This window comes from Bufo gargarizans, chromosome 3 (genome assembly GCF_014858855.1).
Source record: "Bufo gargarizans isolate SCDJY-AF-19 chromosome 3, ASM1485885v1, whole genome shotgun sequence".
NCBI classification, from domain to species: Eukaryota; Metazoa; Chordata; class Amphibia; order Anura; family Bufonidae; genus Bufo; species Bufo gargarizans.
In genome coordinates, this window is record NC_058082.1 from 592,492,706 (window position 1) to 592,518,957 (window position 26,252).

The window sequence follows — 26,252 nt, forward strand, 5'->3', positions numbered from 1 at the left end:
ATCATAGATAAAGCCTGTGAGTCCTGCTTCCCCGACTAATCATAGATAAAGCCTGTTAGACTCATTGCCCTATCCACATACAATGACTGACAGTTCTTCCTGTATACAAAGTCAGACAAGAAAGCTGTCACTGTCTGTGGGTGATGAAAAAAGGACTCACAAGCTTTATGAGTCCTGGCAGCAGATAACTAGCATTTTACCTTAAAATACTGAATGAAATCCTAGAAAACGATATATCCCCAAGCTGAGCTCTTTTATCATCTACTGCCCTCAGTGTGGAGACCTGACAAAGGCACTTTTACAGCGGCATGATCAGTAGAGCAAAATTGCCCTTTAGGTGATGCTACAGCTTTAATTAGAAGTAAAAGGTTTCATCCATACAGAATATAATTCTCTCTCCTCCTTATATCTCTGAATAAGTTTACACTGATAAATATTAATCCGTAGAAAAATAAAAACAAGCTCTTATGTCACACGTCTCCATAGTTAAAAAGTAGAATTCTGCCCTTTCCTTCTTAATAAAATACATTTCCCTTCACAGAAGAGTATTATCGGGTAAAGAGCGGCAGAGCATAGGCCCACAGCTCCTGGGATCTGCCCCTAGAACTCATACATAAACTCATTAAAAAAACGGGACTGTAAATCGACTAGGGGGGATGTCTAGTCCACTGTTCAACCAGATTTCGTGAATGATTTGTTCTCGACGTTCTATGCGTTCCGCGAGGTCTGCAGCGTCTTCTGTGCAATGGACGGGACGGGACGTTTTGCATAACTCACGGAACTCTTGGGAAAAGTGAGACTTGGTTGAAGCTTCGTCCTCTCCTTCCTCCTCCTCACTGCTGTCTCCATCCGTCTCTTCACAGTCTATCCCTTGCACAATTTGTCCGTTCACTTTCTGGTACTTACGACAGTCCTTCCTCCAAGAGATATGGATCACTAATGCGAAAAGCGTGACGATCAATCCGATGCAAAGACTGCACACAAAGAATAAGGACGCCCTTTCTGGATGATCTAGAGACGTACAATGAGAAGGATACAGAATATACAGTAAGTAGAGTATATAGAAATATACACTCATTAGAGATGGTCTTTATGGTGCTATGGGATTATGGGATGTCACGTCTTATTAGGAATGCATGGGGCCACATAAAGGATCCGAGCTGCTCAAAAGTCACCTCTAAATAGGGTTGTCTCCTGCTGGACCTATGGAACGGGTCTACTGAAGGACCCTCTGATATTCTGGGTGCTGCAATATAAGGTATGTTCATGACGTAAGAGTCATGCTTGATTTCCAATGATAGATTGAAAAATGTGTCTCTCAAATCCTCACCAGTTGTCCAGGTCTAGTGCTAGCCATAAGAAATACCCTATAATGACTTTATTCTACGTTATACATTGTCTAAGGACTAACATTTGACTATGCCAAACTGCCAGGATATATTCCTGTATGTATCTGCCATATGAAGGGGTTAACGACATGGTAAAATTCTAAATTTATTGCATTGCTTTAAAAGGAGTCTGTCACCAGAAAATTCACCGTTACACCAGGCACAGTGCCTTGTAGGACTAGCTCAGCTGAAAGTAATGATACCTTTCACTTAGAGATCTGTTGCTTCATTCTGGAAAAAAGTGCAAATTAGCAGTAAATTGCACTGAGGGCGGGTCCAAGCCACTCTGTGCACCTCCTACTTCCTCTTCAAGCCCCTCCCTCTTCCTAATCGACAGGGCCAGATGAGATGACTATTCAGGAACATGTCCCTCAAGAAGGAGAGGGAGATGCTGGCAGAGGAAGACAACCAGGCAATGGGTAGTACGCGGTCTTCTCATCCAGAATTAAAATAATTATCAGGATGGGCAAAGATAAGATCAATAATAGTCTGAAGACCTTTTTGCACGGGCCAACAGGCCAGGCAATGTTTGGGAACAAACATTGATAGGAGCGTTCATTCCTAATCATTGCCACTTTGATTGGGAATGTATGGGGATGAACAATCGTTAGTGCGATCATTTGTCCCCATACCGATCCCTGTTTGCATAAGCCAATGTGCTGCCAACTAATGATGGTTTTTGGTGCCACCTGAAAGATACAATAACCCAAGTGCTTGTTCATTTGTTGACTGCAATGCAAAGGGCCTTAAAAGACAGCTATAGAAGGGAGCAGAGTTACAAGAATCTCAGGTGGACCCTGGATTGTGTCTGGCAGCTGTGTTCAGATTTACTGCAGGAATCTTTACATATCTCCTGGCGATCAGCTGTTAGCGGTTTTCCTTCAAGCCGGTTTATGATGAGGCATCAGACCCCCAACCTGTGAATATTTCCCTGTTCAACGAATATCCGATTTGCTCTGATCAGGAGATACAACAGCCCAGACTGAGTCTTTACTTCACAGCACATACTTATAGGGCTTTTTGGGGATGGGAACATATTTGGCAAGACACAACTGAAACTTTGTTAAACAATACTGGTATCTGCTATATACAATACATGAAAAGGGTTATTTTACACGTTGAACAGGTTTACTCTACATGCTAATACGTTGATGACTTGTCATAGGTTGCTGTCATTGTATGGGAGATGTGATGTTAAATAGCCTTTTGTTAAGGGAGGCTGCTATTGTGTCCAGCAACTGGCAAAGGGTGTGAGATGTGCTAATTCGGGGTACTGCATTCCACAAGAGATGAGGCTTGTATAATCTATGTATAATCTGTGATGTATCAATAGTAAAATTATGGAAAATCCCTTTCACAAGCTATGTCTTGCCAGACACCTTCCCTGCAAAGAAAATGTAGCATCACATGGCAACCGTTTAAATTTATGCATGGATGTACCAGGTCCACCAGAGCAAGAGCCACTCTGACACATCACCTCAAACTCTCTCCATGACATCCAGATGCTCTAATTCAGGGTTTCTCAACTCCGATCCTCGGGACTCACCTACCAGTCATGTTTTCAGGATTTTCTTAGTATTGAGCAGGTGATATAATTAGTGTCCGTGCATCAGGACCACAGGTATTCATTCTGTGGGATATTCTCAAATCCTGACCGGTAGGTGGGGGGATATGCACCTAGCCTTTCTACTGCCTGAAGCAAAAACTGAAACGACGCCCCCCCCCCCATGCCAATTTCTTAACCTAACCCCTTTGCTACAATGAAAGCGCTCATTGCCCATTGCCCTTCTGCTTCCCCCTACCTGGTGCTGCCTGAGGCGATCGCCTCACCTGGCCTCATTGGTGGTGCACCCCTGTCCGAAGACCGGAGTTGAGGAACCCTGTTAGAAAGGAAAGGATCTGCTGCAGTGAGACAACCCTTCTCAATCTACCAGGCCTACAAGTCAGCACACTACTATAGTAATTTGCTTTGAAATACCCTTACCTCTTACATAGGAATACGCTGCAAGAAGGTCACTGAAGAAGAGTCCGTCCTTGCTGGGAAGCCGCGATTCTGAGAGGTCAGGTTTGATATCTGCGGTAAAAGAAAATGTAAAAGAATCACATGAAGTACAGTAGATTCTAGGAGCTGACGTGTCCTCCTCAGCCATTGTAGATGACTAGAATGGTTTATACCCAAATTATACATAATCCATGAAATGAGGCGTGTCAGTGTGATGAAAAGCACATTCTGATCATACTTTAGTATCAAGTAGTAGGTAAATAGGGGAGAGGCAGTAAGCTCTAGAGACGGGCCATGCAAGCTAACCATGCCGTACATGCAATTCACCACTAGCCAGTATAGGGTTCGTACACTACATTTCACACAGACTGTCAAGGACGTATATGTTCTGCTTTGGTATGGTGAATATGTGTACAATGATCAGAATTACTGTATTATTTCAGCATTATTTTTCCTAGAGAAGCCTAAATTTGCAGCCATTCAGCGATCACCTGTGATCTACTGCAGAACCTGGTAGCATTTGCTGCAGCGCCACCACAGGAGGAACAAGGCATTACACAAAGCAATGCTCATTGATGCTGTCTTTTGTCTAAAATGTAGGACACCCCTATGTGAACTCAAAATAGTCTAATGAGATATTTTTAAAACAGTTTTTCTAAGCTAGACAATTCCTTGAAGCTGTTGGTACATGCACTGATATATGTAAGATCCATTGACTATCTATTGAAAGGAGACGCATGGATCAGTCATGTTGGACTTCGAATTAACCTTTCGTTTGTTCTCCTGGTGTTTGATTGCTGTTTACCCCCTCTCCCCCTACCAGTACACATGAATGCTCTGCTGATCACAGTATGTATGTTCATGGGGAAATTGCAAGACCCTTGTCAACACTGCTCCCAGCACAGCTCTTGCGTTGGAGACCCAGCAATTCCCTTGGAGACTATAGGGGCCAAAATAACGTCCCTCTGTGTAATATCATGAGACCAGTAGTATAACTGACATGTCTTTTTTGGGGCCCAGTGAATATTCTGGAGCTTCAATTTATCCCTCAAAAGTTGAGATACCAAGCAGAAATGATGGACAAATCTATTGGTCACAGCATGGTCTTCTCTATTAAAGGTTGTGACTAAACCAACTCGCCACAGTGTTTTGGAGGGGGCTGTTTGCCAGCCTCCTGCCCCAGGATTACGGCCCTTTGAGATACTTTTGCTAACTTTTAAACCCCTCAACCTATTCGAGTGAATTTTGGATGGGTTTGTCCCCAAGTTATACTGGTTGGGTTGATGTGGGTTATGTGTATGTACAATGTAGGATCACAAAGTTGTGGCAATTTATGAGAGGTGTAACTTTTCAGCTTAGGAGATAGTTTGGTAGATACAGAGATTGACTCAATTGTCTCCTAGACAGAGGGGAGGAATATGCTGGGTGTGTTTCTATTGTCCCATTGTGCCATTGTCCCATTGTGTGTTTAAATGGTGATTTCTGTCCTGTTGTCTCCACATGTGTATTAGCGATTTCCCTTTGTCCTAAGAGATAAGTGGATTGCTCCTCGGGTGTCTCCAAGGCAGAGAGGAGGAAACCATGATGCATGCTGCATATCGTCCTGTGTCACAGTCTCCCTTCTGGTCCCCTAGGGGCGTGGCCACCAGATGGGGACCTGCATAAATACGGGCGAGTAGCCCTCAATAAAGAGTTCCTGTTTTATCCTTCATCATGTTGAGACTTGTGTTTGGATAACTGATCAAAACTGGGGGATTGCTATACGCTGAAGATTTGCTATACTCCCCTGGCATAACTACTAGCTCTTGTGAGAGCTGTTCCTGCTCTCGGGATTTAGGAGAGGTTCACCCACTGGAGCCTGGAGCCTTGTCGTAGGTCCAGGGTGGGTAGGAGACGGTGAGACCTCAACCAAGCTTCGGCGTTCGTGGGGTCTGCAGTGCGTACGGTGTCAAGTGGAGTGCTTGGAGTCCTCGGAAAGCACTAGGAGCATCTATCGACGGAGGTACCCGATAAAAACCAGAGATGCAGTAGCTATAAACCATCTGATCTCTGCTACAGGCTGAAGCAAACTGCCCAAAGACACAAGAATTTACCCTTGTGCTGATACATAGCATAAAAATATAAATAACCTACATCCCAAAACCACTAGTAAGGGTGGATGTGCAAGACCTTGGGTGGTATTCTCGTCTAGTGCAAAGAAACTGTCTTGAGAACTATTTTATCCCCTCACTACAGTAGGGCACATGGGGTGATAACTCAATACCTTCCTACCGGATGGGCCAACCTTAGCTGCTTAAATGCTACTTCCTGGCATTGTGAGAAGACTTTAGAGGCACTTTCTAGCTCTCTTGGTGGAGACCAGTAGTATAACTGACAAATCATAGTTGGGTCCCTAGGCTGTAATGATTCTGATTGGGGACCCAGGAGCTTCAAGTTATCCCTCAAACAGTGAGACATCAAGCAGAAATAATGGACAATCTATTGGTCATAACATGGTAAAACAGAGATAGCTGTAAACCGTCTGGTGTGTGCTACAGGTAGGAGCAGGCTGCCCACTCAAAAAGCAAAGATTGTACCTGATAAATAGGCTATAATATACAGATAACAAATGTAATCTTACACCCCAAAACCTCTGATGAGGGTGGACGTGCTAGACCTCAGATGTTATTCTGATCTAGTGCAAAGAAAGGGGTTTATGGGGTACTCTTTGGCTGACACTATTTATAGGGTACTCTCTGGCTGATACTATTTATAGGGTACTCTCTGGCTGACACTTTATAGGGCACTCTCTGGCTGACACTGTTCATAGGGTACTCTCTGGCTGACACTGTTCATAGGGTACTCTCTGGCTGACACTGTTCATAGGGTACTCTCTGGCTGACACTGTTCATAGGGTACTCTCTGGCTGACACTGTTCATAGGGTACACTGCTCATTTCCATGATTACGACCACCCTGCAATCCAACAGCGGTGGCCATGGTTGCACACTATAAGATAAAGCACTAGCCTATATGCTGTCCCATGGTCCCAGCCACCAGAGACACCGTTGCTTTTTCCTATATTGTGCAAGCATGACCACTGCTGCTGGATTGCAGGGTGGTCGTAACCATGAAAATGAGCAGTGTATAATGCGATGGAAAAATAAATCAAGCCAGCAAAGGAAGCAATATGGATAATCACAATACATCAGTAAGTGCCTTGTATTAACTTCCTCTACATAATAAATTTCATTTGTTGAAGTGAGAGAACCCCTTTATATAAATAGGGCTCCTTTCAAATCCGCATTTAGAAATATGGCAGGCTGTTCCAGATAATGCTGCGAACCACCGGACCCCCATTGACTATAAAAGTATCCGATGGGGATCCGGACGCTTTCTGACATAAATGCTGACTTTTGGCCAGACAAAAAAATCCTGCATGTCCGTCCGAGAGTCACCAAATGGATCAGGAATGTTGAAATCCAACATGCCTGACTTTTCTCTCCCCTGATATCTGCCATCAGGAGGCCCCCAAACATAGAGTATTAGTTTGTCGGCCGATCCCAGCATAATTGGCAGGTTTGGCCATCATACAATATAATCGGAAAGTTTTCAGACCCTTTGACTTTTTTCACATTTTGTTATGCCGCGGCAACAATTCTAATTTTCTGCCATTCTTCTCTGCAGATCCCCTCAAGCTCTGCCAGGTTGGTTGGTGATCATCAGTGGACAGCCATTTTCAGGTCTCTCTAGGGATGTTCAATTGGGTTCAAGTCAGGGCTCTGGCTGGGCAACTCAAGGACATTCACAGAATTGTCCCTAATCCGCTCCTGTGTTGTCTAGGCTGTGTGCTTAGGGCCATTGTCTTGTTGGAAGGTAAACCTGTGGCCCAGTCTGAGGTCCAGAGCACTCTGGATCAGGTTCTCATGAAGAATATCTCTGTACTTTGCTCCTTTCATTTTCCCACAACTCTGGCGAGTCTCCCCATCCCAGCGGCTGAAAAATACCCCCACAGCATGATCCTGCCATCACCCTGCTTCACTGTAGGGATGGTTTTGGGCAGGGGAAGAGCAGTGCCTGGTTTCTTCCAGGCATGTTCCTTAGAATTGAGGCCAAAAAGTTTTTTTTTTTTTGCAAACTTTCAGGTGTATTTTACTTAGGATAGGCTTCTTTCCGCCATAAAGACCCAGATTGGTGGAGTGGTGGACCTTCTGGAAGTTTCTCCCATCTGCAGGATCTTTGCAACTCAGCCAGAGTGACCATTGGGTTCTCAGTCACTTCTCTAATCAAGACCCTTGTCCCCTTATTACTTAGTTTGGAGGGGTGGCCAACACTAGGAAGAGTCCTGGTTGTTCCAAATATCTTCCATTTAGGAATTATGGAGGTTACTGTGCTCTCGGAAACTTTCAGTGCAGCAGAGATTTTTTATACCCTTATCCAGATACATGTGCCTCCACATAATCCTGTTTCTGAGCCCTACAGGCAGTTCTTTCCTCCTCATGGCTTGGTTTTTGCCTAGATATACCCTCAGCTGTGAGACCTTATATAGACAGGAGACTGACCTTCCAAATCATGTCAAATCAGGTGGACTCTAATCAAGGTGTAGAAAGATCTCAAAGCAAAGGGTCTGAATACTTATGTCCATGTGAAATTTTACTTTTTCCTTTTTAAATCATTAGAAAAAATGTCTATAATTTTTCACATTGTTTTCACATTGTCATTACATTGTCATTATGGGTGATTAAAGGGGTTATCCAATGAATAATATAAAAAATGAAAATCAGACCTCATATAGTCCATGACGATACCTTTCTAACAAAGTTGGAACCAGCCCTGTACCTCACATGGATCCAGAGATCTATCCATTCATTGCTCTGCTAGATTTATATCAAGCTGACAGCTCAAAGGGAGTGTCTTTTCTGCTGCAGCTCAGGGGGCGTGTCCGTGCTCTCCCTATCACAGCTCAGGAGGCAGTTGAAAGATGAAACTGAGCATGTGCGGCCTTCTCAGTGAGCAGGACAAAGAAATAAGAAATTAAGTGGCGCTATACATAGTAACATATTACATAAGGCCGAAAAAAGACATTTGTCCATCCAGTTCGGCCTGTTATCCTGCAAGTTGATCCAGAGGAAGGCAAAAAACAACTGTGAGGTAGAAGCCAATTTTTCCCACTTTAGGGGAATAGAAAATTCCTTCCCGACTCCAATCAGGCAATCAGACTAACTCCCTGGATCAACGACCCCTCTCTAGTAGCTATAGCCTGTAATATTATTACACTCCAGAAATACATCCAGGCCCCTCTTGAATTCCTTTATTGTTCTCACCATCACCACCTCCTCAGGCAGAGAGCTCCATAGTCTCACTGCTCTTACCGTAAAGAATACTCTTCTATGTTTGTGTACAAACCTTCTTTCCTCCAGACGCAGAGGATGTCCCCTCGTCACAGTCACAGTCCTGGGGATAAATAGATGATGGGAGAGATCTCTGTACTGACCCCTGATATATTTATACATAGTAATTAGATCTCCCCTCAGTCGTCTTTTTTCTAAAGTGAATAACCCTAATTTTGATAATCTTTCAGGGTACTGTAGTTGCCCCATTCCAGTTATTACTTTAGTTGCCCTCCTCTGGACCCTCTCCAGCTCTGCTATGTCTGCCTTGTTCACAGGAGCCCAGAACTGTACACAGTACTCCATGTGTGGTCTGACTAGCTATTTGTAAAGTGGTAGGACTATGTTCTCATCATGGGCATCTATGCCCATTTTGATGCAACACATTAATCTTATTGGCCTTGGCAGCAGCTGCCTGACACTGGTTTTTGCTGCTTAGTTTGCTGTTGATTAAAATTCCTAGATCCTTTTCCATGTCAGTGTTACCGAGTGTTTTACCATTTAGTATGTACTGGTGACTTGCATTATTCCTTCCCATGTGCATAACTTTACATTTGTCAGTGTTAAACCTCATCTGCCACTTATCTGCCCAAGCCTCCAATCTATCCAGATCCCTCTGTAGCTGTATATTGTCCTCTTCAGTGTTAATTACTTTACACAGTTTAGCGTCATCTGCAAAAATGGATACTTTACTGTGCAAGCCTTCTACAAGATCATTAATAAATATATTGAAGAGAATAGGGCCCAGTACTGACCCCTGAGGTACCCCACTAGTGACAGTGACCCAATCTGAGTGTGTACCGTTAATAACCACCCTCTGTTTTCTATCACTCAGCCAGTTACTTACCCACATACAGACATTTTCTCCCAGTCCGAGCATTCTCATTTTATATACTAACCTTTTATGTGGTACAGTGTCAAATGCTTTGGAGAAGTCCAGATATACGACATCCATTGATTCTCCGCTGTCAAGTCTAGAACTTACCTCCTCATAGAAACTGATTAAATTAGTCTGACATGACCGATCCCTCATGAAGCCATGCTGATATGGCGTTATTTGCTTATTTCCGTTAAGATGCTCTAACATAGCATCTCTCAGAAAACCTTTAAACTGTTTACCCACAACAGATGTTAAACTTACCGGCCTATAGTTTCCAGGCTCTGTTTTTGGACCCCTTTTGAATATTGGCACCACATATGCCATGCGCCAATCCTGTGGGTCATTCCCTGTCAGTATAGAGTCTGCAAATATCAGAAATAAGGGTCTGTCTATGACATTACTTAATTCCCTTAGGATACGGGGGTGTATGCCATCCGGTCCTGGCGATTTGTCTATTTTAATCTTTTTAAGTCGCTGATGTACTTCTTCCTGGGTCAGACAGGACACTTTTAATGGGGAATTTATTTTTACATTCTGCATGTCATCTGACAGTTTATTTTCCTCAGTGAATACATTGGAGAAAAAAATATCTAACAGCTTTGCTTTCTCCTCATCGCTCTCTGCGACTTCCCCCTCATTACTCTTTAACGGGCCGACACCTTCAGATTTATACTTTTTAACATTTATATAATTGAAGAACATTTTAGGGTTAGTTTTACTCTCTTTGGCAATTAATCTCTCGGTCTCTAGTTTGGCCGCTTTTATTTGTTTTTTACATGTTCTATTTTTTTCCTTATAGTTTTTCAGTGCTTCCGTGCTACCCTCCTGTTTTAGTGATTTATATGCTTTCTTTTTGTCATTTATTGCCTTCTTTACAGTTCTGTTTATCCACATTGGTTTCTTTTTGTTCCTTAACCTTTTATTCCCATACGGTATGTACCTCTTACAATGAGATTTTAGGATGTTTTTAAAGATATCCCATTTTGTGGCTGTATTTTTATTTTTGAGGACTTTGTCCCAGTTATGGCCTCTCTTAGTTGGCAAAATTTAGCTTTTTTGAAGTTTGGTATTTTTGTTCCTCCCTGTAGAAACGCTCTCTTGAATGATAATTGGAAGGTTATTACTTTATGGTCACTATTTCCCAGGTGTCCCCCAACCTGCACGTCTGTTGTTCTGTCAGGCCTATTGGTTAATGCTAAGTCCAGTATGGCCGTCCCTCTAGTCGGGTCCTGAACCAGTTGGGAGAGGTAATTGTCTTTGGTTATTGCCAAGAACCTGTTTCCTTTCTAGATATACAAGTTTCAGTTTCCCAGTCTATATCTGGGTAGTTGAAGTCCCCGATAATAACCACCTCATTATGATTTGCCGCCTCGTCTATCTTGTTTAGTAGTAGATTTTCTGTGGACTCTGGTATATTAGGTGGTTTATAGTAAACTCCTATTAGTAATTTATTATTGTTTTTAGCTCCATGTATCTCTACCCACAGTGACTCCACATGTTCATGTCCCTCACTTATATCTTCACGGAGTGAATATATACAGATATATGTAGATATATTTTATTGAATAACTTAGTAGCTATACCACATTTTTAATTAAATGCAATTACAAAAGTATTCAGGTCCAGGTGCTGGTTTGAAAACTGTAGAATATTTTTCGTGGGACAACCCCTTCAAGTGCAGAATGATGGGGAAAACGTGATTTTTTTATTCTTGCACAAGGCCGCAACATAACAAAATGTGAAAAAAGTAAAAGGGTCTGAGAACTTTCCGAATGCACTGTACTGTACATTAAATGTGTATGGCCAGCTTTAGGATACGGAATGAATTTCATATCGGGTGAAGTTCTTTAAAACACATAAGATATTTTTAATGTTAGCGCATAATGTTAGTATTATTTAAAGCTTGACTGATGTCAATGATGTGCATAGACGACAGGCGGGCCCACGGCAAATTTCTAAATGAGTACCCAATTTTGGTTCTGGGTTTACAGAATAATAATGAAAATGTATAAAAAAAAAAGTGGAAATTAGGATTTTAATTGATGGCCTATCTCCACCAATCGTCCTGGCACCTTCATTTTTTATCCAGGCACAGAGCCATGCATGCAGGTGTGGCAGGGTTCCGTACTGCAGCTCAGCCCCACTCACTTGAATAACAAGCTGCAGTACCAGACACAGCCACATGGCGTCCCAGGGGTCTTACACTGACTGGATAGTCTCAGGCCGCAGAAAACCCCTTTAAGGTGACCATACACATTGATGCATGGATCCCCCCCAAAAAAGAAGGATGCAGCAAACACAGCATTATTTCCTCCACAAAATGACTCCAATTTATGGTCAAGAACAGAAAACATAAAAGAGTAGTGGTGATAATTTGTGATAATTACCGTATTTACCATCGTTCAGCTTCGTAGGGGGCATTACATAAGAGACCTTGGGGTCAACCTCTTTCAGTATGATATTTGGAACTATAAATGAAAAAGAAATATTGTATTCCGTCTACCTCAATTATTAATAATTGCAAGAGATGCATCATTTTTCCGAAGTATTTTATGAGTACTTCTGACTGCTCAGGGTCAGACTGACCCACCAGATCGGAGGATCCTCCACTGGGTCCAGGCTGGGTAGCAGCAGAGGTTTATCACTTTTTTGGGAGATTATTGCATGCATGTTCCTGGTATAATATACAATTAAAGGGGACAAGCACCTCTGCTTACCACAAGTATAATTTACAGTAAGATATTTGACGACTCCAGGCAGACAGGGACTTCCGAAATGTTTATCGTGGACCACCATTCTGCATCTTTGTTTCCCGTAACACCTCTGTGCCAGAATGTTCAGGGCGGAATACGATACACAGTCTGGAAAATAGAGGAGGACAGGAGTTTTTTAGAATGTCTGCTTTTGGGGGATGTTATAGATTCATTGTTAAAGGGGTTTTCACAGAAAGGGGTATTCCCTTCTAATAGATATCTTTTGGATATGCCATAAATGCAGGATAGGTGTAGGTGTCCTCTGTCCACCAACCTATGGAGGTGGCGCTCTTCACAGACTTCAGTGATGAGGACCCCCTCTGAGCACCGCGGTACGAATCCGCAAACAGAGGTCAGGTCGGTGGAGGTGACTTCCTGTGCCGTTAACTGGGTTATTATGGGTGGCACAAGCACCAAAAGGGAGAAACAAGGTGATGTCAATGCTCAAGACCATAGGGTGTGGAGGTGGATAGCTGTGCAGTGTGGTCTGACTAATCACCTGCTCCACTTGCTGCCCCCTCTTCCCCTCTCACATCATGAGAGTGGCACACACAGGCTGAGACTGCAGCTGCACCTCCTCCTATCCCTCCTTCTCCTACTGTTTTACTGTAGGTCAAGCTTGTTAGTAACTGAGGAGGTTTCTGAACAGTCAGAGAGTACAGGCAGAGCCGCAGACTGTTGACATGGATGCCACTTTCCCCTTATCATATATATTACAAAATATGCAGTGACCAGGTGGTTCAATGTAAATGGGTTAAATTGTATTCAATGCAGTTGGTGTCCCAGGGTTAATTGTTTGACCGCCTAGATAAAGTTGCAGGGTGTGGGCTGGTCCCACCCTCTTTTAGTTGGTTGCTATAGCTGTGTAATTTGCAGTCTGTAGACAGTGAGAGCAGCTGGTTTGAGAAGCTAATGTGTCTAGATGATGTCTGTGAAGAGAAGCAGCAGACTGAGATACAGCAATTTATCAGACCTAAACAAATGCCAATCTCAGATAGAGAGAAGAATTAAACCCAGCAGAAGGTTTAACAGCCATGTTTAAGGGACAGTGGATGGACAAGAAGTCAGTGAAGGTAATGCATGTATTTTGACTGTGTGGACTTCACTGCATTCGGTTGGGGGTTAGAGACTTCAGGTTACCCTATCATATTAAAAGAGACAGATTGGCCATCTATTTAAGAACTATACCCCGCAGGTGGGAACTGTAGAAATATTAACTGAACTAGAGAATATAGTGAGAGATAAATTGCACCTCTTGTCAAAATTGGAAACACTGATCAGATTAAATGGTTAAAAGATTTGGATTGGCTCACCCTCCAATTATAGTGGAATGGGTGCTCCCTCTAAAAAGATATCCCCAATCTTCTAAAATATATAAGTAACTAATTGTTTTAAGAGGGGCACACCTGCACCTGAATAATCACATGGAGCTGCAGCCAATATGTTAAATACTATTTATTTATATCAAATATAATAAAACAGGTGAGGTACCTCAAATACTATACAATACAATATAAAATGTGTTCACTTAAAAGCGTATAATATGATATACTATCTGTAGGGGCTAGATGTTATATACAATAAAATTCCCTCAATTGTAGGTTTCTGTGCCGTGAGAGATCGTGATTGTACAGGTTTGTATAAAGTCCTTGATACAAATTACAATGCGCAAAGTTGGTTTGTAGCGCTATGTCTCTACTGATAGTAAATAGCAACTTTGACTGGTAGTTATAGGGTTAAGCATACAGTCTCGTTCTTTTAGTTGGTTACCTTCACAGCATATATCGGATAGTGTGCTGTTAAATATTCCTGTGTGTGTACACACTACTCACTGTTCTGGAGCGATGGAGTGGCCGATCCCTCGTGCTAAACGTGGCGTCCCACGTATTGCAGCATAGGTGATTTCAATTGCGGCCGCTCTTGTAGATGATTACACAGAATGCCGCAACAAGGAAAAAACTGTCCGTTTAGACGCCGGGGTCTGAGTGATTAAGACCCACTAGGAGGAAGGAGTCACTGCCAACTCCGAATCTAGACACAGTGTACACCAAGTCTCGAGTTAGGAAAGAAACCGCAGCATAGCATCTGCGCAACATATTTGAAGCTTTGGAAGCGCTTCTCTACAGCCGACAGGAAGAAATCTAAGTCCTGCTGTGTCTAGATTAATAGACACCAAGTAACGCCGAAGCTCCCAGTGGGTCTTAATCACTCAGACCCCGGCGTCTAAACGGACAGTTTTTTCCCTGTTGCGGCATTCTGTGCAATCATCTACAAGAGCGGCCGCAATTGAAATCACCTATGCTGTAATACGTGGGACGCCACGTTTAGCACGAGGGATCGGCCACTCCATCGCTCCAGAACAGTGAGTAGTGTGCACACACACAGGAATATTTAACAGCACACTATCCGACATATGCTGTGAAGGTAACCAACGAAAAAGAACGAGACTGTATGCTTAACCCTATAACTACCAGTCAAAGTTGCTATTTACGATCAGTAGAGACATTGCGCTACAAACCAACTCTGCGCATTGTAATTTGTATCAAAGACTTTATACAAACCTGTACAACCATGATCTCTCACGGCACAGCAACCTACAATTGAGGGAATTTCTATTGTATTAACATCCAGCCCCTACAGATAGTATATCATATTATATGCTTTTAAGTGAACACATTTTATATTGTATTGTATAGTATTTGAGGTACCTCACCTGTTTTATTATATTTGATATAAATAAATAGTATTTAACATATTGGCTGCAGCTCCATGTGATTATTCAGATGCAGGTGTGCCCCTCTTAAAACAATTAGTTACTGATCAGATTAACTAGAGAGAGACTCGGAGGGAGAGAACCACTTTATTGCCTATTCTTCCATATTTGCAGCTTTGGGACAACTGTCTATGAAACCTGAAGAGACTGTGCCTATTTTTGTGCCTGTGTCCACCATCTGCTGAGTTTCTTTAGTTGGCTTGTCTTCACCTACAACCGGCCCTATAATTGTGCCACAGTGCTGCCTTGCCTTGTACTTCAAGGGACCCCTGCCTTGTACCCTAAAACCCACTGACACCAAAGGCAGCCTCCGATCACCAGGCAGGAGGCCCCAAACCAGGGTGTGTCCCGAGGGAAAGAAAGGGTGCACCCCTCCCTTCACAGTATGGCCCAGGGAACACCAGAGTGAGGACTGCTACCATGAGTACTACTACTACTATCATCGCCACCACCACACCTGTCCTCTCCTGCTCTCCCCTCCCAGGCCCACTGCAAACGTATAACTGATTTATGCAAAGTAAAGATGAAGATTGGTGGATTATGATGGAAGAGGAAAAGAGAAAAAAACTAGTGTGAATATCGCCGATTCCTTATCGTAGGGTTACTACAGCAATCATTTTTTCCATGGATTTATTTAAGATTTTCATGAGGGTGGCCAGGATTTAAAAGACTGACACCTGTCCGCAGGTTGTGTGTGGTATAGCGGTGCACACACGATCACTTCAATGAAACTTAACTGCAGTGCCAGACACAACCCATGGACCGGTGTGGCGCTGTTTCTGGAAAAGAGCAGCCATGGTTTTCTAATCCAGTTCAGCCCCTGTGATTGTATTCCCTTGAGTAATTTGCAGCTGATTTATTTTAGCCACATGTTCAGATATTTTATCCCTTGCTACTCACCATATGGGGTCCCTCGGTCCAAATCATTGGTACAAGGGTTCTTTTCATTGGCAAACCTGCCGTAGACAGCGGAGTAGATATTGAGTAACTTTGGCTCTTTGCAGTGAAGCTTCAGCTCGTGGTTTTCACAGACAGATGTGGATTTGTATTCAGCTAAAAACAGAAGCATAAACTAAATAAACAGTCTGTACAAGTGTTAGCACTCTGCATCCTCCATACCACAAGGCCGGAGGATGGCAGACGGAAGGCTCGAAATAGTTCCTTCTGAAGATGCAAGACATCTGCACAAACTTTGCTCGGGACTGGAGCCAGTAGGCACTCAAGAACCTCTGGCCCCATCAAGTAGTCACAACTTTTTAAAACATTGGATACAATATTTCTTCTGATCTCTACATCTAGAAGGTTTCATCATCATCCGTGAGACTGCGGAACCCTGGGGGTTGTGTGATGTTTGGTTCATTGTAAAAGTTGTGATGTTTGGTTCATTGGTCTGCAAAAATATCGCAGGTTATGGGTTCTAAATGTATTTATTTATTTATTCTGATCTGATATATTTGGAGTCTGGAAGGAATTTAATGGAGTTCTCCAAAATTTCTTAAAATTAAGCAGGGAGCAAGGGATGTGTAAACTTAAAAACCTATCTTTAACATGTCCCTCAGCTCCCATGCTGAAGGTCCAGTCGCCCCTGGGCCTGTAGTTATGACGTCACATTCATCGTTCACGTGACCACTGCAACCAATCGCTGACCTAAGTGGTCACAATGTGCCAAAGCGACACGTGACCAAAGTGACTGCAGCGTTACGTGATTGATGACTAGCACAGGCCCCAGGGATAGGAGCAGCGGACAGCAGAGCAGCACAGGAGCATGGGGACATTTTAAAGGTGAGTAAGTTTTTTTATTTTTTTACACAGCTACCTACTTCCCGCCTAATTTTTATAAATCTTGGAAAATCCCTTTAATATGGGCCAATTGGTTAAGGCTTTATAGCTTTTTTTTTTTCCCCTCCACAGTAAGGCCTCATGCACACGACCGTTGTTCCGTGATCCGTTTCCGTTTTTGTTTCCGCGTGTCTTCCTTTATTTTTGGAGGATCACCAGACATGAAGGAAAGTAAAAAAAATTCTGTCAAGTTTGCGATGCAAATGATAGGAAAAAAACTGACGCGGATGACAATCTTGTGTGCCTCCGTGTTTTTTCACAGACCCATTGACTTGAATGGGTCCGCAAACCGTTTTCCGTGAAAAAAATAGGACAGGTTATGTTTTTTGGACGGACTGGAACCACGGATCACGGATGACAAACGGTGCATTAGCCGAGTTTTCAACGGACCCATTGAAAGTCAATGGGTCCGCAGAAAATCACGAAAAACTGAACAACGGACACGGAATGAAACAACGGTCATGTGCATGAGGCCTAAGGCCCCTTTCAGACGAGCGAGTTTTCCGCACGGGTGCAATGCGTGACGTGAACGCATAGCACCCGCACCGCATCTTGACCCATTTATTTCAATGGGTCTGTGCACGAGTGTTTTTTTTTCCCCGCATCAGTTCTGCGTTGCGTGAAAAACGCAGCATGTTCTATATTCTGCGTTTTTCACGCAGCCCTGGCCCCATAGAAGTGAATGGGGCTTCAGTGAAAAACGAATTGCATCCGCAAGCAAGTCCTCTCCTGCGCAACGGAAATGGGACGGATCCGTTATGCAGCACATAGACTTCTATTATGACGGAATGAATAATGGAATGCCTCTAAAGGCTTTCCGTTATACATTCAGTCAAAGATTTGCATTAGGGTCCGTGGTAACGGAATCCATAACGCAATTCTGCTTTTACCACCAAACGAAGCGCAAACGAATTTCAAAATATGAAATTCGCTCATCTATAAATGTGATCTCCAGGCACAGGTCCTCAGACAGGAGCAATCAATTACAGCACAGCCCCACCCACATTCAGCTGCTAACTGTGTAAACTTCAGAAACCCCTTTTTTGTTTCAAATGCACAGGTTTTACTGTAATCTTATATATTTCTTCAAGGCCTAAATCACGTCCCTTCTACAAACAGATGGACACTGCTGGTTGATACTGTATGGCGGTATGTTGCTGTGCTTTATTACAGGCGTCACGTAATATCTGCAATCGGTATAACTACAACAGGTATATACAGGTCCTTCTAAAAAAATTAGCATATAGTGATAAAGTTCATTATTTTCTGTAATGTACTGATAAACATTAGACTTTCATATATTTTAGATTCATTACACACAACTGAAGTAGTTCAAGCCTTTTATTGTTTTAATATTGATGATTTTGGCATACAGCTCATGAAAACCCAAATTTCCTATCTCAAAAAATTAGCATATCATGAAAAGGTTCTCTAAACGAGCTATTAACCTAATCATCTGAATCAACTAATTAACTCTAAACACCTGCAAAAGATTCCTGAGGCTTTTAAAAACTCCCAGCCTGGTTCATTACTCCAAACCGCAATCATGGGTAAGACTGCCGACCTGACTGCTGTCCAGAAGGCCATCATTGACACCCTCAAGCAAGAGGGTAAGACACAGAAAGAAATTTCTGAACAAATAGGCTGTTCCCAGAGTGCTGTATCAAGGCACCTCAGTGGGAAGTCTGTGGGAAGGAAAAAGTGTGGCAGAAAACGCTGCACAACGAGAAGAGGTGACCGGACCCTGAGGAAGATTGTGGAGAAGGACCGATTCCAGACCTTGGGGGAGCTGCGGAAGCAGTAGACTGAGTCTGGAGTAGAAACATGCAGAGCCACCGTGTACAGGCGTGTGCAGGAAATGGGCTACAGGTGCCGCATTCCCCAGAAACAGCGGCAGAAGCGCCTGACCTGGGCTACAGAGAAGCAGCACTGGACTGTTGCATGTCATTCGGAAATCAAGGTGCCAGAGTCTGGAGGAAAACTGGGGAGAGGGAAATGCCAAAATGCCTGAAGTCCAGTGTCAAGTACCCACAGTCAGTGATGGTCTGGGGTGCCATGTCAGCTGCTGGTGTTGGTCCACTGTGTTTTTATCAAGGGCAGGGTCAATGCAGCTAGCTATCAGGAGATTTTGGAGCACTTCATGCTTCCATCTGCTGAAAAGCTTTATGGAGATGAAGATTTCATTTTTCAGCACGACCTGGCACCTGCTCACAGTGCCAAAACCACTGGTAAATGGTTACTGACCATGGTATTACTGTGCTCAATTGGCCTGCCAACTCTCCTGACCTGAGCCCCATAGAGAATCTGTGGGATATTGGGAAGAGAAAGTTGAGAGACGCAAGACCCAACACTCTGGATGAGCTTAAGGCCGCTATCGAAGCATCCTGGGCCTCCATAACACCTCAGCAGTGCCACAGGCTGATTGCCTCCATGCCACGCCGCATTGAAGCAGTCATTTCTGCAAAAGGATTCCCGACCAAGTATTGAGTGCATAACTGAACATAATTATTTGAAGGTTGACTTTTTTTGTATTAAAAACACTTTTCTCTTATTGGTCGGATGAAATATGCTAATTTTTTGAGATAGGAAATTTGGGTTTTCATGAGCTGTATGCCAAAATCATCAATATTAAAACAATAAAAGGCTTGAACTACTTCAGTTGGTGTGTAATGAATCTAAAATATATGAAAGTCTAATGTTTATCAGTACATTACAGAAAATAATGAACTTTATCACAATATGCTAATTTTTTTAGAAGGACCTGTACAGATGTAACATAACAGACAGCAGTTTATGATCAGTGATGGTCAGTTCGCCAGCGAACACATGCGGGCCGCCATCTTTAGTGAGGTAGACTCACCCGTCTGGCGATGCACAGGTAAGCCCTTACCCGTGCCTGTGCCGGGAGCCGGTCTGAAATCAAACGCAGTCACAGGGAGCAGGCAGTTCCGAGAACAGCCCGATGAAGGCCCCCGGCGGCTGTTCTCGGAACTGCTTGCTCCCTGTGACCGCGTTTGATTTCAGACCGGTTCCCTGTACAGGTAAGGGCTTACCTGTGCATCGCCGGACGGGTGAGTCTACCTCACTAAAGATGGCGGCCCTCATGTGTTCGCTGGCGAACTGGCCATCACTGTTTATGATTGTTTAAAACCCGGCAGAGTATGTCAGTACTGGCAAAAACTTTTCCGTTTGGTCCTCATGCATTCTGAATGGAAAGAGGTGCGTCAGGAGGTTTTCCATTCCGGAAGTATTCCATTTTGTGACTGGACACAAAACTGCTGCAATCTGCGGTTTTGAGTCCGGTCATAAAAACTTAAAAAAACGGATCCGGCACTGAAAACAATGTAAGGCCTCATGCACACGACCGTTGGGCGGCCGCGGCCGTATTGCGGCCCGCAAATGGTGGGTCGTCAATCCACCGCCCCCGGCCGCGTGCACTATGCATCACGGATGAAGACCCATTCACTTGAATGGGTCCGCCATTCTGGAGATGCGGAATGGAACACCAGAAGCACTACGGAGTGCTTCCGTGGTGTTTCTTTCCGTTGTTCCGCACCGCAAATAAATATGACATGTCATATTTTTTTGCGGTGCGGACAGACCACGGACCCGTTAAGTTGAATGAGTCCGGCCCACTGCAAGGATGTTGCCCATGTGCCTAAGGCCTCATGCACACTACAGTATTTTTTAGCGGTCCGCAAAACGGGGTTCCGTTGTTCCGTGATCCGTTTCCGTTTTTGTTTCCGTGTGTCTTCCTTTATTTTTAGAGGACCACCAGACGTAAAGGAAAGTAAAAAAAAAGTCTAAGACAGGTTTGCCATGCATATGATAGGAAAAAAACGGACGCGCGGATGACAATCTTGTGTGCCTCCGCGTTTTTTAGCGGTTCCATTGACTTGAATGGGTCCGCGAACCGTTTTCCGCAAAAATAATAGGACAGGTTATATGGGTCCGGAGAACATCACGAAAAACGGCACAACGGACACGGAATAAAACAACGGTCGTGTGCATGAGGCCTAAGTCAAAGGTGACAGATCCATTTTTTTGGGAGCCTAAAAAACTGGATCCATCACCCATTGGCTTTCAATGTATTTAGTGACAGATCCATATTTTTTTTTTCGTTTCTTTTTCCGTTTTGATTTCACACAACCGCATCCTAATGGAACGGATGCATCCTGATGTTCAAAATCAAAATGGATCCAATTAATTCCGGTATTGAGATTCTCTGCCGGATCTCAATACCGGAATTACCAACACAAGTGTGATAGTAGCCTTACTTGCCCCTTGGCAAAGCTCCTTTCATTTTTCAAAGGTCATTTTGGAAGATGAAAGGATTAAACTGATTGGTTGCTATGGGCAACAAAGCCATTTTTCCTTTGCACCAGTTTTGATAAATCTCCCCCTGCCTGTAAAAATCTGCCTGTAAAACGCTTTACAAAAAACGCAAGTAATTTTGAGGTGTAAAAATCTGCTTTGATTCAGCCCTGACTCATGGGCGTAGGGATCACTATAGCAGCCATAGCAATGGCTATGGGGCCTTACGCCACTGGGGGCCCAGACTGCCGGCTGAGGATTTTTTTATTTTTTAAATTCATGCGGCGTTGCTACAGGGGTTGCAGGCCCCTCCAGGACAGACAGAGAAAGCGCTATCTGCAGGGCCTGCAGGCTGTCGGCGGTGCGATAGGGGGCGGCTGCAGGCAGAGAGGTGTACCTGCAGTGAGGAGAGGGAGTGGTCGCGCTCCCAGTGTGGGCGGCAGTCCTACTGGCTAGAAGTGGAGGAGCTGGAGCGTACAGCGAAGCTGCGTGCTGCTGGGCCTGGCAGCGCTGCTGAAGTGTGGGCGTGCAGACGTTCAAGTGGCTGTGAGGTGAGGGCTGGCTGACTCTGGGACTGGTGAAACTTACTCTGGAGTCCTGGACCATTATATCTGGGGAGGAGGGGGGAGCAGTACCCTGGAGGTCTGGACCAGTACATTTAATGAGAAGGGGGAGCAGGACCCTGGAGGTCTGGACCAGTACATTTAAAGAGAAGGAGGGAGCAGGACCCTGGAGGTCCGGTCTAGTCCATTATATAGGGGGAACAGGACACTGGAGGTCTGGACCATTATATCTGGGGAGGAGGGGGGAGCAGTACCCTGGAGGTCTGGACCAGTACATTTAATGAGAAGGGGGAGCAGGACCCTGGAGGTCTGGACCAGTACATTTAAAGAGAAGGAGGGAGCAGGACCCTGGAGGTCCGGTCTAGTCCATTATATAGGGGGAACAGGACACTGGAGGTCTGGACCATTATATCTGGGGAGGAGGGGGGAGCAGGACCCTGGAGGTCTGAACCATTATATTTAAGAAGTGGGGAGCAGGACCCTGAAGGTCTGGAACATTATATACGGGGGAACAGGACACTGGAGGTCTGGACAATTCTATTTAGGGGGAGCAAGACCCTGGAGGTCTGGACCATTATATTTAGGGGGGAGGGGGAAGCAGGACCCTGGATGTCTGGACCATTATATAGGGAGGAGGGGGGAGTAGGACACTGGAGGTCTGGACCATTATATTTAGGGAGGAGGGGGGAGCAGGACCCTGGAGGTCTGGACCATTATATATGGGGAGTAAGGGGAAGGAGGATCCTGGAGGTCTGGACCATTATATAGGCAGGAGGGGGGAGCAGGACACTTGATGAAGAGGGGATATCTGTGACATCAGGGGGTTGTATAGTATATGATGCAATTATATGTCATGGTATTATACACGGATATTTGGATACAGTTTTAAGTAAGTATAAAAGAATAGATGGGTAGTATTGTGTGTTTACATTAAATCTTAAAGGGACACTGACAGGCCCAATAACCATAATTAGCTGTACATATGCATGCACAGGTCTTCTAATGTGCATTAAAAACATATAAGTATCCCCCCTGTCCACATTATGAATACAGTTAACTCACGTTTTATAACCTGAACTAATCGCTGTTCTTTCTGCCCAAGGGGCGGGGTTTCAGCTCCACTTGCGCCCAGCCAGCATCAGCCCAACCGCCGCTTTGAAGCGCCGCCCAGCTCATCAATATTCACTTAGCTGGGCGGCTTCTGCTGTTCCCGACCTTCCGAGATCCGGCGCATGCCCAATAGAAAGCTATGGGCATCGGACTCGCTTTCAGCTTCTGCGCATGCGCCCGGCACCCATAGCTTTCTATTGGGCATGCGCCAGATCTCGGAAGGTCGGGGACCTTATATGTTTTTAATGCACATTAGAAGACCTGTGCATGGATATGTACAGCTAATTATGGTTATTGGGCCTGTCAGTGTCCCTTTAAAGCTTTCCTCTTTCCCCTCTCCTTTAAAGGTAACGTTTAATGATGACACGTCAGGAAGTAAAAAAAAAAAGCAAGTCTGTGAAGAGGACACTTCACAACTAGTGAACGTACAGGTCTTACAAGTAAGTCTAATTTCCCCCGCCCCCCACCACACACACACTTCACTTTAAAATACAATTACTAATTATTCGGTTTTTTTAATTCTTCATGTTTATCAGATTTGTCACTTTATCAGTTACTGAATGGTTTTCAATTTTGACTAAAAATGTTCAAATACTTATTTAGTTTTTCCTCTGACTTTTCTATGCTCATGGCGGTGGGAGATTTAGGATGGGTGTGGGGGTAGGAGGTCTAGGAGGGGTGTTTGGGTGGGAGCTCTGGAAGGGGTGGGAGGTCCGAGAGGTATGTGGGGGTGGGAGATCCGGGAGGAGGGCCCATAATTTTTTTTGCTATGGGGCCCAGACATTTCTAGCTACGCCTCTGCACTGACTTGGTGTCTTGTTATCAGTCTGACCTCTGGTGGTTGTTTTTTAGTATGACAGGTTTATATTCACTTAGGCCCCTTTCACAATTTCCGCCCGGGTGCAATGCATGACTTGAACGCATAGCACCCGCACTGAATCCGCACCCATTCATTTCAATGGGTCTGCGTTGCGTGAATAATGCAGCATGTTCTATATTCTGCGTTTTTCACGCAGCCCTGGCCCCATAGACGTGAATAGGTCTTCGGTGAAAAACGCATTGCATCCGCAAGCAAGTGCGGGTGCGATGCGTTTTTCACTGATGGTTGCTAGGAGATGTTGTTTGTAAACCTTCATTTTTATTTTTTTATTTCAATCATTTTTATTGAAAGTTTTTCAATACAAGCTAGAATAGACACCATCAGATACAGAAGGTATTGGTCAAACATACATGTACACCTCGATGGCGATGCATTCCAGTTAGCAATGGGTAATCTAATACAAGTATACCAGTATTAGAAAGCCGAAAATAAAACAGAAAATAAAACAAACAAACAAACATAACAGAAAAAGGAGTCATTGCCTTTGTGTGGAATAACATTATGGTCCATACCGACAACATCACAGCGATATGTCATAGGGCTGGCCCTGGGCTGAAACTGCATCCACAGCCCCCATTGGTGTAAGAACCTATCCACTCTGTGTTCCTTATAAGCCATAATTTTCTCGTATACACAGTTGTTATGGACTCTAGCTACTATTTCAGCTTTGGACGGGATAGAGGCTGATTTCCAATATTTGGTTAGCAGTAATTTAGTGACCAGAAATAAATGTGCTACCGGAATTCTACACTTAGATGGGATCTCATGTATACCCCTGAAAAACAAAGCCATGAACACACTTTTATTGACCGTGTAACCACAGAACTTAGAAGCTAACTCAAATATGTCAGCCCAAATGTTTAATATCAAGGGGCACTCCCAGAGGATATGTAGTAACGTACCAGAGCAACCGCAACCCCGCCAACAAAAGTGAGACGTACCAGGGTACATTTTGCTCAGTCTGTCAGGGGTGTAGTACCACCGCAAACATGACTTAACGGCCGCCTCATACAAGGATACGCTCCGAAAAGTCTTGGAAATGAATTTGAACGATGCTATCCACTCTTTTTCAGGGATAATTACTTTTAACTCTTTATCCCATGCTTGAAGTGGGGCAGATTTAGAGAATGTGGATTTCAAGCCAAGCGCTTGATATAGAGAACCAATCCCCTCCTTGCGGTCAGTACTAGATGGCCGGGCCCATACCTCGAAAATCCCCTTATGCGCAGTCACCTGATAAGGTGATATTGATTGCAAGAGGTGTCTAACCTGTAAAAATTTAAAGAAGTCTCCCCTGGGGATCTCAAATTCTTCCTGTAGCTCACCAAAGGATTTTAAAGAGCCATTATTATATAGTTGACTGAGTGTGTTGATACCTAAGGGCCGCTTCACACGAGCGGATGCCGTGCGTGGCATCCGCTCCGTGAAAGAGTGCCAAGACCCGCTGCAGACTGCAGAGGCACGGAGCGGTAACATGACTGTTAATGCTCCGTGCCTCTCTGTGATCTCTTTACTACGAAATCACAGTTGTCACTGTGATTTCGTAGTAAAGAGATCACAGAGAGGCACGGAGCATTAACAGTCATGTTACCGCTCCGTGCCTCTGCAGTCTGCAGCGGGTCTTGGCACTCTTTCACGGAGCGGATGCCACGCACGGCATCCGCTCGTGTGAAGCGGCCCTAAGAGGCTCCATGATGATAGGTCTAACTCAGGAATATGTAATTCCACTAATTGTAAAGGTGCCATATTTAATAGTGAGAGTGGAGTCGGCCTACAGCTTTTATGGAATAAGCACCAGTGATGTAGTGAAGTCTTCATTACAAGGGGTAAAGGAGGAACCTTAGATCTAGAGACACCTAGGCTGTCAATCAAAAGAGCTTTAAACCTTCAGTTTTTTATCACACGCGTGAAAAACGCATTGCACCCGTGCAGAAAAAAATGCAAAATGGTGCGAGTTTCACTGAACGCATCCTGACCTAATCTGTATCGTTCGTGTGAAAGGGGCCTAAGGCTACATGCACACGACGGTGTGGCGGCCGTCTAAGTAATGGCCGTCACACGCCCATTTTTAGCACCAGTGAAAGTCTATGGGGGCTATTGTCCTATTTTTAGCGGTTTTCACGGCCGGACGGACCCCATTGAAATCAATGGGATCGTTTTTAACGGCCGATTGACAGGAGTGCACCGGTCTAACGGCCGTTAAAAACGGGTACACAGGACATTTAGGGGTTAAAAAAAAACCTCACCTCATCCACTTGCTCGTGGTGCAGCAGTCTCTTCTCTCTTCATTGAGCAGGACCTGCCGAAGGACCTGCGATCTGCGTGGTGACGTAAGGAAGCGCGCAGTGCCGTCATCGCGCACCTTCAGCAGGTCCCGTTCTG

General features: G+C 44.3%; 1 protein-coding gene across 2 annotated transcripts in view; it reads right to left on the bottom strand.

The window, feature by feature from the left end:
• Nucleotides 1-326: 326 nt before the first annotated feature.
• EVA1C (eva-1 homolog C) overlaps nucleotides 327-26,252 on the bottom strand; it is an 81,878-nt gene continuing 55,952 nt past the window's right edge. Inside the window, exons 4-8 of one of the 2 annotated variants that reach the window (XM_044284400.1) lie at nucleotides 16,065-16,217; nucleotides 12,356-12,499; nucleotides 12,035-12,106; nucleotides 3,373-3,462; nucleotides 327-1,011 (exon numbers count right to left, since the gene is read on the bottom strand). In XM_044284400.1, coding sequence (XP_044140335.1) covers nucleotides 623-1,011; nucleotides 3,373-3,462; nucleotides 12,035-12,106; nucleotides 12,356-12,499; nucleotides 16,065-16,217 — 848 coding nt within the window. In that variant the 3' untranslated portion in view covers nucleotides 327-622. Of the gene's footprint in view, nucleotides 1,012-3,372; nucleotides 3,463-12,025; nucleotides 12,107-12,355; nucleotides 12,500-16,064; nucleotides 16,218-26,252 lie in introns of both variants that reach the window. The other variant, XM_044284399.1, reaches the window with a different exon arrangement.